At 36.5% G+C, this 13,871-nt stretch overlaps 1 protein-coding gene across 1 annotated transcript in view; it reads right to left on the bottom strand.

The window, feature by feature from the left end:
* LOC115229190 (proto-oncogene tyrosine-protein kinase receptor Ret) overlaps positions 1–13,871 on the bottom strand; it is a 280,998-nt gene that overhangs the window by 255,881 nt on the left and 11,246 nt on the right. Inside the window, exon 5 of the mRNA XM_029799591.2 lies at positions 11,965–12,204. Within this exon, the coding sequence (XP_029655451.2) occupies positions 11,965–12,204 (240 nt within the window). The remainder of the gene's footprint in view (positions 1–11,964; positions 12,205–13,871) is intronic.

Raw genomic sequence — 13,871 nt, 5'->3', positions numbered from 1 at the left:
AGATAGTTAGGGATCTTAGATCTCACAGCTACTCACAAATACAATAAAATATTCAATAGGCGTTCTGTGAAATTACCATATAGCTGCTGCCCAAATGTGAAGAATACCATTACACGGGGGAAACACCAAGAACCTGAATCCAGCTGCAACTGTTGCAAGCCAGGATCCTGTCCACTTGACCAACGATGTAAGATTAAATCTATCATATATGAGGCAGAAGTTACTGAAACCCTAAATAATAATACAACTGATATGAAGACCAATATTGGATTACGTGAAGGAGAATTTAAAAATCGTTACGCCAATCACATAGCCTGCTTCCGACATAGGGACAAAAGTAAAGCTACGAAGTCGGTTAGCTACGTATGGACTTTGAAAGATAACGAAACACTGCATGTGATTAAATGGAAAGTAATTGAGAAATCCATACCATATGTGAATGGATCGAATAAATGTAGACGTTGGCTGAAGGCTACAAATTCTGTTCAGATCTAAGATCTCTGACTCTCTATTGAACTCCAGGTCAGAATTTTTCGGTAGTTGAATGCATATGTATAAATACATTTTTAAGAATTGAAAATTCTGCGTATTCCTGACTGACTTGATATCTTTCCAGCCTTATCATTTAAGGCCTAAGGAGGATAGCACTTTTTACTTTTTGACACTTTAGTTTCGTTTTCCGCTTTTCGTTTTCCGTTGTTTTACTGTCTGCGTTTTCTATATATTACCTTCTCAGCTTGATCGCGTTTCTTCTATTTATCCAATCTTTTAGTTCGTTATGATATATGGTTTGCGCCTGAAGAATATGTTTGTGTTCCATTGTCCCGTTGTTAGAGAGAGAAATATCAGAATTGTTGGAAGCTCTTGTAGTAGTATTTATTCCCGTTCTTTACGCCCTGAGCACAAATCTAGCCGATGTGTACCTTACTCTTACTCTTTTACTCTTTTACTTGTTTCAGTCATTTGACTGCGGCCATGCTGGAGCACCACCTTTGGTTGAGCAAATCGACCCCGGGACTTATTCTTTGTAAGCCCAGTACTTATTCTATCGGTCTCTTTTGCCGAACCGCTAAGTGACGGGGACGTAAACACACCAGCATCGGTTGTCAAACAATGCTAGGGGAACAAACACAGACACACAAACACACACACATACATATTTATATATATACATATATACGACAGGCTTCTTTCAGTTTCCGTCTACCAAATCCACTCACAAGGCATTGGTCGGCCCGGGGTTATAGCAGAAGACACTTGCCGAAGATGCCACGCAGTGAGACTGAACCCGGAACCATGTGGTTGGTTAGCAAGCTACTTACCACATAGCCATTCCTACGCCTTGTGTTTCATCCCCGAGAAAATTGTGGATGTTATTGCTCAAAGTATGTGTTCGTTAAAAAATATCAGATATCATTTTGGGTTGATTCAGTTGACTGTAGCATACACCTGTAAATTTTTTTGTCGTACGAAAATTTATTTATAACGTTCTTTCGGCATGTTTTCCTTCTTTATCTTATTCTTCAGTTTGAATCTTTCGATTCTCAGATGAAATATTGGTTTCAAGTTTTGGCACAAGGCCAACAATTTCAAAGAGAAGGGTAAGTCGATTACAACGACCCCAGTGATCAACTGGTACTTATTTTATCGACCTCCGTAAGGATGAGAGGCAACGTTACTCAGCAGATAGAGACAGAGAGAATGCCGCTGAGCATTTTTTTCCGGCATACTAACGATTCTGCCATCTCACTGCCTTTGCAAATGAAATATTAAACGTTATTTACGTTCCTAGTGCTCTTCGGAAATTGTATAAAATATTTTATTTCTCCCCACATGGAAGCCTCGTCCTTGTTTTACTCATTCTTGACGAATAAATTACTGTTTCTTTTTGCTGTCTGCAATATGTTTAAGAAAGAAATAATTTTTTTAGATATTTGAGTCTAAAAACAAAAATGACATCGTAAAACCGTCATCAAGGTGGTATGAATGATGATTTCCTTACTAGAAAGTATAAAGGCGGCGAGCTAGCAGAAACGTTAGCACGCCGGGCGAAATGCGTAACCGTAATTCGTCTGCCGCTACGTTCTGAGTTCAAATTCCGCCGAGGACGACTTTGCCTTTCATCCTTTCAGGGTCGATAAATTAAGTACCAGTTACGCACTGGGGTCGATGTAATCGACTTAATCCCTTTGTCTGTCCTTGTTTGTCCCCTCTGTGTTTAGCGCCTTGTGGGTAGTAAAGAAATAGGTATAATATGTTTAGTTGTTATGGGTTACGTCTGACTATATTTCAAGTTATCTCTCGTCATAGCTATCCTTCTCTTTTCGTGACGTACAGATCCACCTATAATATATAATGAGGTTATGATAAGGAGATTAAACAAGTCATCATCACATTGCGGACTATAATTGTCGATGATGACGACCATGAGAAAACCTGATCAGGTAATTTTGTTTTGTAATGAAAGCTGTTATATGCAACAACGACATTCTAGCATTTCTGGAGCTATTTACAATTTCAACTACTGTCAGAAGTCACTTTTATTCTAACTTATATATTTCCCAATTTAATCAGGGAGTTAATCTTGTGGTTTCACTTCATTAACTGATTGCCTTTATTTCATAATTCAAAGATGTCACTCCCTAATTGGAAATGTCCATGTTGTTTTTTCTTTTTGTTGTTATTGTCCTTGGCTTTGTTGCTGTTGTTGCGTATCTGCAAATCTTACTTGATCAATTATATCTATGATCAAATGCATTCCAGCTGTGACCGACGAGTTTTTCTTTTCTTATGTGTAGGAATCATAAGGTCACATTATCTAACATATGCTTTTTATGGTGGTGCGGCGTGATAACAGGAAAAATTCGCTACTATTTCTACCATTTCAAACGGCCACATAGAGACTGTCTGGCAAGTTCGAGGACAATGTCCTTGCATTATGAACGTTTAAACTATTTACTCTCGCTGACCAAAATTTTATTGTTTTACAGTATAATAACTAAAATTAATGCCACTTTGAACTTGATTGGCAGTAACACTACCAAATTCCTCTTTCTCACACATACTCTGAACTACAGATTCGTGGTCATGGAATGGTTCATTTCTTTGGACAAAGCTTAACTCACTTAGTCACTGAGAGGAAAGTGTATGGATTAACTTTGGAAAATACCTGTAAATACCTATTTATCTCAAACGGCTAATATAGTACTTAATTATTCAATATGAGAACAAATTATATAACCCATGCAAAAGAAAACTTGATAATTGAAACAGTAAAGTAAAATGGTACAGATAGAAAAGTGTCGAATTTACAATCGAAGACTGGTTTTGATTGTTACACTCTTTGTACAACCAAAAGTGACAGAAAAATCCACCTAGTCTGAAACCCAAAATACTGAATCATAAGCATTTTTGTGGACCCATAAAAATTATATGAACTATCTTTCTAAAGGATACTTATAATTAACATTGGGCAAACAACTAAACTTTTTCACTATTCTATTAGTATTTCGTTTCAAACCAAATGTTTTCTGTTCTGCTGATTTTCACATTACGATTTTTAACATAAACTTCATTGTTCTTTCATAACCAACGCTAAGTTTCATTGTGAAGTGGTTTACGCCACAGCTAACTCAGTTGTACTAACAAGATAATGCATATCATATCCGAAGTATGTTACTTTTTACCATTTGAACTGAGTTCTTCTTTTGAAGAAATTTTTCAAGATGAGGTTGGCTGCTTGAATAATTTGAGGAATAAGAAGTCTAGTGCTAGAGTAGATGTTGTAAAATGGTTTGTCTTAATATATTAAGATTTTTATTGGGAAAATGTTGAGTACTGCGAAGTTCTAGTTTTGAATGCTAGCAATTATTGTTTCTTAAAAGAATTGCATTGCATATAGTGTGAAGGAAACTACAGATTCGTGTTCATGGAATGGTTCATTTCTTTGGACAAAGCTTAACTCACTTAGTCACTGAGAGAAAAGAGTATGGATTAGCTTTGGAAAATAACTGTAATTCATCTCAAACTGATAATATAGTACTTAATTAATTTTACCGAGTCCAAACTTGTTTTAAATCTTTAAAAGAGAGTGATCTCTAAAAGGTATGAATAAGCTGAAGCTAAGTCAAGATGGCATCAACTTCACAGTTTATTTACCATGAACTATTCCCCTTCCCTAAAACTTTACGTGCCTTCGTTTACGGAAACTGTGTTGTGGATATTGATTATAGTGAGAATAAAAGTATAATGTTAAACGTTTTAAATATTTTGATATTCCCTTCATCAGTGGAATGTCTGTCCACTAATTGATCTAGGGTGGTTGTTTCCAATTCCCATGTTACTTCTCAGCAAATTTACAAGCAGAATATGACACTTAATGAGATAATGAAATAATGAATATGAAATTCCCTCAAGATTAGCTCTTCTTTCTTGTTTCACGCTCTATTGCTACATGTTGAAACCCATATTTTCATTGCTATGTAACTGAGATGAAATTTCTCAAAAGCAAGATTAGCAGTACACTTTATTTTTTTTTTAATCAGAAATTGTCAATTCCAGGTTTAAATAATTTTGCGTAAATTTTGTGAGAAACTTGTCCTAAGTCAGATTAAAAGCTTGATAATAGTCATGAAGTTAGTAAAATTAGTGCAGCTAATTGACTTCCTAAATGTAATTTTTTTTTCATCTTGGTAAAGTTTAAAAGGATGTGGTGATATATTTGAATTAACGAGTAACGGCAAAATATTCGTTTCTGCTCTAAGCACAAGGCTCGAAATTTTGAAGAATGTGTTCTCTCTTGAGAACACATTTCGGTTGAGCGTTCTGTATCTAGTTCTGGAAATTGTGTTTTGTAAGCGACAGACTACGCAGATGATCATGCAGATGTCTGGGTGTTTTATATACGTAGATATTAACAAGTGAAACCAATGGTACGTAGGTAATCGTTTTTATTTCGTATGTTTTCATTTGCCTTGCTCATTTTTACATTTTGGCGTTTTGCTGACATTTTTTTCTTGGAAGCACATTCTCCGTGGTAATGGCGATTTGACGTCTATGTTTAGCATATAGGGTTCCACTTTAGTGATCATTCCTCTTAATTATATATATATATATATATAATATATATATATATATATTATATATATATATATTATATATATATATATTCTGTTTCGCCTCCTCTGAGGGATTCGTCAGTTGCTTAAATAGGGCACACAGTAAGAGAGATATGTTGGTAGAGAATAGACGGATACAAAAATATATGGGTATGGATGTGAGAATGGATTTCGTAGACGGAAACAGAAAGAAGCTCATTATATATATATATATATATATAAATACACGTGTATGTGTGTGTGTGTGTGTGTGTGTGTGGTGTGTGTGTGTGTGTGTGTCGTTATGTCCCCGTAACTGGTTCAGCAAAAGAATAGAATAAGTTCCTGGCTTAAAGAGTAAATAAGTCCTGGATTTGATTCATTTGACTAGAAGTCCTTCAAGACAGTGAACCAGCATGGCTGCAGTCCAATGAGTGAAACAAGTAAGAGATAAAAGATGCGCGCCCGCGTGTGTGCATGTATATTAGTGTATGTGTATTTATAAATACACATCCATATACATACACATACAAGCATATACACAACGCGTGTAATGAATGAGAATTCATAAGCATTTATTTGTAGTGTATCACCCCATATGTGAAACATATATAAAAACAGTTGTAAGATAAAGAGAAGAAAAGCAAAGGACATATGAGCGGGCGTACATTCGTGTGCCATTTAGATAATCTGTGTTTTCGAAAACGTCCAACAGTACTTTTATGATACAGATAAGTCCTGTGACACACGCATAAATATATGCTAAAGAAACAAGCGGTAGGCATTCACAGATCCTGAAGAATTTGTGTATAAACAACTTGCATTCCTCCTTTTAAATGTATCTAATCTACAAATACGACTCCGCTAAATCTCAAAGTCCATTCGTGGCCGAAAAATTGCAAAAGCAGTCTTTAAAAACGCCTTGATACCGGAAGAAAGAGTTGATAGCAAAATTCCAAATAGGAAATAAACAAACGCGCACTATAATTGTAATTTGTGGCACACCCTAAATGGGAAGTTGGTTAAATCAGCTGATGCGATTGATCTTGAAGACAATAACTTGAAGCAGTTTTCGCAAAACATTTGGAATGTGGGGTATACAAGAAACTTAGAAACGTTATATATGTACGCGTACGTGTGTATGTCGCATGAAGTAAGCATCCCATATTTTGTAACTTTAGCGCACAAGCTAGTGATACTCCATAGCATTTGAAAATGCTTGCTTTCTGGTGATCTTTAGATCAAATCTATTAGCAGTCACCTAAGATTTTCATCATTCAATGGTTGATAAATATCAAAGTTTTTGTTGGTAATACATTTAGAAATAATTTCATATTCATTCCAGATGCGGGATAATAACAGCAACTTAAGATTCATTTCGAGCTTGGTATTCATCCCGTATTTCCAGGATCAATGTGAAAACCTGGGTTTTGAGAGACAGTCTCACTCGTTTCAGTAATTCTGGAAGGATGTTGTCTAGATCTGAAGAGTAGCATATTCAGACTGTAAAAACGATTGCTGTGTATTCATTCATAGTTGTTCAAGATGACGTAGGAAATCTGATGTTAAATCTAGATGCAGCAGTGAGGTAAAGTATTTCGTTTGGTTGTTAGTGTTGCCTACAGCTCATATCTATAGTGTATTTTATATACTAAAAAAAAAACAAATAGTAACAGAAGTAATGGACAGGGAAGCGTGGAGAAGACTGGTTAATGGATTGTTGAGATCCGAGTGCCTTCGACTTATGACATGTGCGTGGGGGGTACGTATGTACATACATACATACATGCATACATACATACATGTACGCAGGCAAAGCTCACCTGTTAAGAAGTTCGCTTCGCAGTCACAGTCTCGGTCTCGATCCCGTTGTGTAACATTCAGTGCGAATATATTTTTTGTGTTTAGATGTAAAGTCACATAAGAGATTCGTGCTCCGAGAGTCTTGTGTTGGACTTTAAAAATTTTGTAAGTTAAACGCACAAATTCTTGGACCTTGAGTCACTTATGCAGCTTTGCAGATAAACAAGTGTGTATGTGTGTGTAAAATGATGATGACGACGACGACGATGATGGGCAAGTTTTATAGCCCGCCAATAGATGGGACCACATGGTTGCGTACGCAGTGAGAGCTAGCAGTAACATTCATGAGGCAGTGTGCAGAGTGATATAGTTGTGTTTACTTCGCAAGTCGTGAAAATTGTGTTTTTCTGACCACGTGTATGCTGTAACTTGTGATTTTGTCATAGACAGGAAGTTGGAACAAAGAGCCAACGTGAAATTTTGCGTTAAATTTGGGAAGTCTGCTACAGAGACAATGAGCATACTTCGGCAAGCTTACGGCGGCGAGGTTATGGGTAGTACGCAATGTTTCGAGTAACACAGGTGCTTCAAAAGCGAAACAACCTCCCTGAAAGACGATGAGCAATCTAGAAGACCTTCCACCCCCGGAAATGTGGAGGAAATTCATCAGCTCGTCGACATTTGTGATGCTGTTCGTCTGTCGTATGGGTCCGTGCAGGCAATCTTGACGTCTGAACTGAAGTGTGTCTCTGACAAGTTTGTCCCCCGCGTTCTGACCAGTGAGCAGAAAGAACGTTACGTCGAAGTCCATCAAGATCTCTGTCAGCGTGCCGCTGATGACTCATCCCTCATGTTGAGGATCATCACCGGTGACGGGAGTAGGTTCGACGGGTACGACCCTGAGACGAAGCATCAATTGTCACAATGGAAGAGCAATTCATCCCCACGACCGAAGGCACAACAGAGCTGCAGCTCAATCAAGAGCATTGTCATCGTCTTTTACATTTGCGGTATTGTGCAACAAGGATTCGTCCCCCAGGGCCAAACCGTCAATCAAGAGTTCTACTGTAACGTTTTAAAGTGCTTGAGGGAGGGCATTCGGCAAAAGCGATTGGATCTGTGGCTCGTGAAGAATTGGATTCTTCACGACCACAATGTCCCCTGTCACTGAGCTCTCCTTACTCGTGAGTTTCTCACCGCAAACAACATCTATTCGCCATATCTAGTACTGTCTCTACACGTAGATGAAAATGCAGCTCAAATGTTGCCGTTTTAACACCGTCGTCGGGATACAGAGCGAATAGCAGAAGGTCCTCGACTCGCACCCGGGAAACGACTTCCAAGTCGGATCCCAAAAGTGACAAGAATACTGGGACCAGCGTATTGCAGCGCAAGGTGACTATTTAGAAGGAGATGGTGTTAAAACTTTGGTAAATAAGTTATGTTTTATTAAACATAACTTGTCTGTGAACTTCTTGATATCACCTCGTAAGTCTTGTATGGACAAGTAAAAAACTTAGCACGTAAGGTTGGTAGACCATTACTACGGTATACAGACAAACAGTAAGCATAATTTAAAAGGCCTCAACATAAGATATAAAAAACGCACCATCATTATCAGTTTCGAGCGTGTGTGTGTAGTATGTATGTATGTATGTATGTATGTATGTATGTATGTATGTATGTATGTATGTATGTATGTATGTATTGGCGTAGCTCCGTGGTTACAAACCTCGTTTCGCCATCACGTAATTCGAGTTGAGCGATTCATTCGGCAGGTAGATTCTATTAAAACCTCGGACCAATATTCACATTGTGAGTGAATATAGTAGAAAGGAACTGTATGGAAATACGTCACATCTATATGTGTATATGTATGTCTTTGTTCACCCATACTGCTTCACAACCACATTTGGTTCGTTTACGTGTATGTAACTTAAACGTTCCGCAAAAAGAGTCAGTAGAATAACTTAAATTAATTACCAGGCTGATTTGTTCAACAAAACACCTCGAAGCGGTATCACAGTATGACTATAGTCAAATGAGTGAAACAAATAAAAGTGTGTGTATGTGGCTATGTATGTACGTGTGTGTACGTATGTGACTTTTAAGATTATTATTTCTCCTGGGAAAACTTGGGGTTAGGTGGTCTCAACCTGTTGTTGCTGTCATTTCTCTTATACGCGGATTAAATGACCTTCCCTCCATCTGCTGCAGTAACTTTCGACTTTAACTGTCACTAGACGAAGGATAGATTTTCAGTTTCAATTATTTGCTTCCTAGCTGTTTTCAAATCAAAATCTTATCTTATTACTGTTGGGGTCCACATGATTCTAATTTTGTAACTAGACCGATCTATTTTCTTCGTCGTAAACAATCCTTTCAACTATATTCTCACAACTATTTTCATCTCGCTATGTTTAAAATTGCAGTTTGGCAACAGTCTCAAATGTTCAGGTTTGTCACACTTGACAGATAACAAAACTATGTACAGCTGACTGAAATTGAAGGAAATATTGTAGAACAAAAGTTTTTGATTTCTTCCAAAGACATTTTCATCAAAGGGATGTGGTCAGTATAATTCAATTCTATAGATCGCCTCTGATCGCTTGGGCCCCTAACTTCAATATAACGCTTGATATTATTCATATCATAGATACATCAATATTTACACAAATTGGGATGCGGTAGGTTTTACAATACATTGAAACAGAGTATTCTTAATTGTGTTTTCCCCGGACACTTTGACTGTTTTCTTTAAGGTGTCGCTGTTTTTGATGTTTAGGTCCAGGGTTGCTCTGATTGCGCAGAACTCAAAAACAAACCATCTTTTCAAACGATATGTCAAGTGTAGTTATATTATTCAATATTTCCTCTCTCTCTCTCTTTTTTTTTAACGGTATGTATGATTCTGAAAGAATATCTCTGCTTTTACTTTGGACTCAATATCGCAGTCCACTGTATCAAACATCATTTTTGTTTTTAACTCATTCATAAAAAAATTAGTGCATTTTTGGTGGGGAAGGAATAGTCTCGAGGAAGGGCCTGTACCATGGCTTTCTCGAGCCCTTTGTGATCAGTGAGAATAATGCTCTTAATGTTACCCTAGAACAGCTGCAGTTAAAAGCTACTGGAACGAAATCATGCATAAGACGAGAACTCAAGAGAACTGATGTAATGGGGAGAAAGGACTGTATATAGCAATCTTGTATATAGCGCGCGAGGGATATGGCATGGCACAACTTGGGTGATGAGAGATGAAATAAGTCGAGCTTGCTTAGAAGAACAGGGACTGCATGCGTATCGATGTGAACGGCATGTAAAGAAGACTGCATGTCTGTGAGCCAAATTGTGAAATTAGTTGTGAGCGATTTGGTTCCAGTCAATCGAATGGCCTGTATGTGTGCGGTCTGGTTTGAGTGCTTGTAATTGAGTGAACACCGATGAAAGCGCTGCTGGTTAAATGATGGTGTTAGGTTAAGTAGCATAATGTGCCTATCAGAAATTAAATAGATATTGACTGAAAATTAAAACTTATAACTAGATGAAAGTATTTATATTTGTCAATTAATAGGTTTGTTAAACTGACGTCTGCTCCCAGATACGCTGTTGTGAAATATCAAGCAATGTGCCACCTCAGTTAATTCTGCGTAACCTCTTCCTTTATAACTGCTACAGTGAATCATTCTAATATTATACCAAATTATTTGCAATAATTCTCTAAAGAACAATTAGGAACATCTTATTGGCCAATACTTTTCTACCGACCGTGACTGCAGCAATCTCACAAGTTTTAAAGAATCGCTTAGAATTAAAACCAATACTCTCTTTCATACTAAATATCAAAATAAGACACCAAATACACCTTCAACATTATCATATATTTCCCATTGCATGCCTTCAGCATAGTAAACATCACTATTCAAGTAATCATTATGATGAGTTATGCGTTTTTACTAATATTTGTTTTCTAATTCATTCTGAAGGTGCTGGTGATAAACTTAAAGTAGGAGAACTCTAACAAAAACATGTCAGCATTACGTCCAGCGAACAACAGTAAGCTATTTCACCCTTGCAGCAAGATGAACAGGAAGTGGAAAGTTAGCAATTGAGGATGTTAACCTCTGTAGTAGTGCCAGATTGTAAAACATCGACTCTATAGTTGGTTATTGTGTGGTTATATTTCGTTGTCAATATCTCGTTTTAGTAACAAACCTGATTGTATGTACAATATTTAATCCATCCCTTTAGGTCACGAAATGCTCAATGAATTTCGTTTTCCTAATCATTTCCATGCAATCTTGAAATTTTTGGTTCTTCAACTTAAGCCTTATTTGTCTGAAATCCTAATATACAGCAGTAATATTTTGTGTCGAGGCGGCGAGCTGGCAGAAACGTTAGCCCGCCGGGCGAAATGCTTAGCGGTATTTCGTCTGCGTTACGTTGTGAGTTCAAATTCCGCCGAGGTCGACTTTGCCTTTCATCTTTTCGGGGTCGATAATTTAAGTACCAGTTACGCACTGGGGTCGATGTAATCGACTTAATACCTATGTTTGTCCTTGTTTGTCCCCTCTATGTTTAGCCCCTTGTGGATAGTAAAGAAATATATATTTCGTTGTCCGTATCTCGTTTTAGTAACAAATCTGATTGTATGTACAATATTTAATCCATCCCTTTAGGTCACGAAATGCTCAATGAACTTCATGTTCCTAATCATTTCCATGCAATCTTGAAATTTTTGGTTCTTCAACTTTGCACTTAAGCCTTATTCGTCTGAAATCCTAATATACAGTAGTAATATTTTGTGTCGCCAAGGAGCATGACCTTGATTGATTTTTTGTTGCTCAGTATCAAGCATTCATATTATTTTATTTCGCTTTACTGAAAATGTGCAAAAAATTTGCCAATTTCCTTTGTTTTGGATTAAGCGTGTTGTACCTGGACATTTATGTTGTGTATACGTTGATGCAAGTGTATGAGTGTGCAATTAATTTTTATTCTGCATGCATTACAATTTCAATAAAAAAAATTACCAAACTCGATGATATCAATAGTTTTAACTTACGTGCTTGTGCTCGATTTAAATGAGTGATATTAATCCATCCGTCTCCGTCAATGTGGAAGCGAATTACGTCTGAGAATTCATAAACTGCATTTATCAAAATATTTTGAATGGTCATTTGTGGAATGGGTTCACTGTCAGTCATGTTAAATAAGCGCTGGACTTTAATCACATTTTGTCCGACACTGAAATGTGTTACTACAGACTCGTATGGATTTTCAACAAAATAAACAGCTTGTGTGCCTGAAAAGAGAGAGGATACACGAAAGTTAATAAAAATCAGCAGATATTAATTTCTTAGCTCTACAAATTGATGCATTACATTGCTTACTATAAAATAGGCGTCACCAAATATGCTGGGTTTTTTTATTTTTATAGATTATATTTTACAAGTAAATCATTTTTTAAATTCAAAAAGAAACCTCAGAAATTAGAAATTGTTATATTTAGCAGTGGATTTGAAAATAATGAACTTTAGAAATTATACTAATTGCTCGACATATTTGTGTGGCTAATATGTATTTTGGGGAGGATCGAACATAAAATTTTCATTTTGAAAGATAAAAATTAAAGAATTCATGAAAAGAAAATCATATACCTATGGAAATATGCAATGCAAAGTGATAAATTAATTTTTTGTGTGCGGATTATTTAATACGCATATAAAAATCCTTTTTTAACTCAAGGAATTAAGCATAATCGAGTATTTGGTATGTATGGAAAAACATACCTGCAAATTTTACTAAGAGGCTCAGACAATTCTAAATTAGAATGAGTCAAAATCCAAATCATTGTAACAATGAACACATATTGAATTTTCAAAAGCAAATTTGACCTTTTGGGGTTAGGATGGCGAGAGCATATGGGTTGGGCAACGGGAAAACCATACCAAACTATCTGAATTAACACCGTGAGCTATTGTTCATTTGCTCTGATGTATTCATGTTAATATTCATTCCAGCACAAAGACAGAATACAGATGGATCCATTAAGAACTTACAAATTCTCTTAAGTAAGAACATCACTATAAACAACTACAGTTTGATGGGTCTGCTTGTTTGTGTCGAATCAAACCGGCACGGCCATGCCAATGAAGAAATTCTTTTAATATATTTTGCTATTCGTAAATTCAAATGTTGACTTACACATTGTTCTAGGTATTTTTCAGATTAGTTATTATTTTCTTTCTTCTTCAGTATAATCACAGATGAGATATATATGTATGTGTGTGTACAAACACGTAGCATGTATATAGGTGTATGCACACACACACACACACACACACATATATATAATATATATATATATATATATACACACACATATGTATATATATATATATATATATATATATATATATCCAGGAAGGCATGAATATAATATGTTTCTTTATTAGCCACACAGGGCTGGGCACAGACGGGACAAATTACAAAGTAGAGCTTTTCTTTTGAGGGAGAAAAAAAAGTGGGGTAGGTTTTCGATCAAAAGGGATCGTAGAAAGGAAAAAAAAAGAAAAGAAAAAACGATCAATATGTCATGATTTAAAGAGTAACGGGGGAAGTAGATAAGGTTTATCCATAGAAAGAAAAGCCTACGGAAAAGACCACGGTAGCCTCGGTCATTAATGTCACATGTTGACACATTTATTTGCAAGTAAGTAACTCGCTGTTTTCAAGTTTTCCGGGTTCATAGGATTATGCTCAAGGTGGCTTCGTCGTTCATACGTGCCATCCTTGCTACATTCACCCATCATTTTTTGAAACATTCGCTAGACAAAACTTGCTTCTCTACTCTCACTTTCTTTTTCAAGTGATACTTGAAGAAGTTGATGAGAGATTGACCACAGAGGACAGTGTTTGTCACTAATCCTTTCAGACGCATCCACCAGATACACTCTTTCGCCATAGCCA

This window comes from Octopus sinensis, linkage group LG2 (assembly GCF_006345805.1).
Source record: "Octopus sinensis linkage group LG2, ASM634580v1, whole genome shotgun sequence".
Lineage (NCBI taxonomy): Eukaryota > Metazoa > Mollusca > Cephalopoda > Octopoda > Octopodidae > Octopus > Octopus sinensis.
This window is presented reverse-complemented; position numbering and strand designations above follow the sequence as displayed.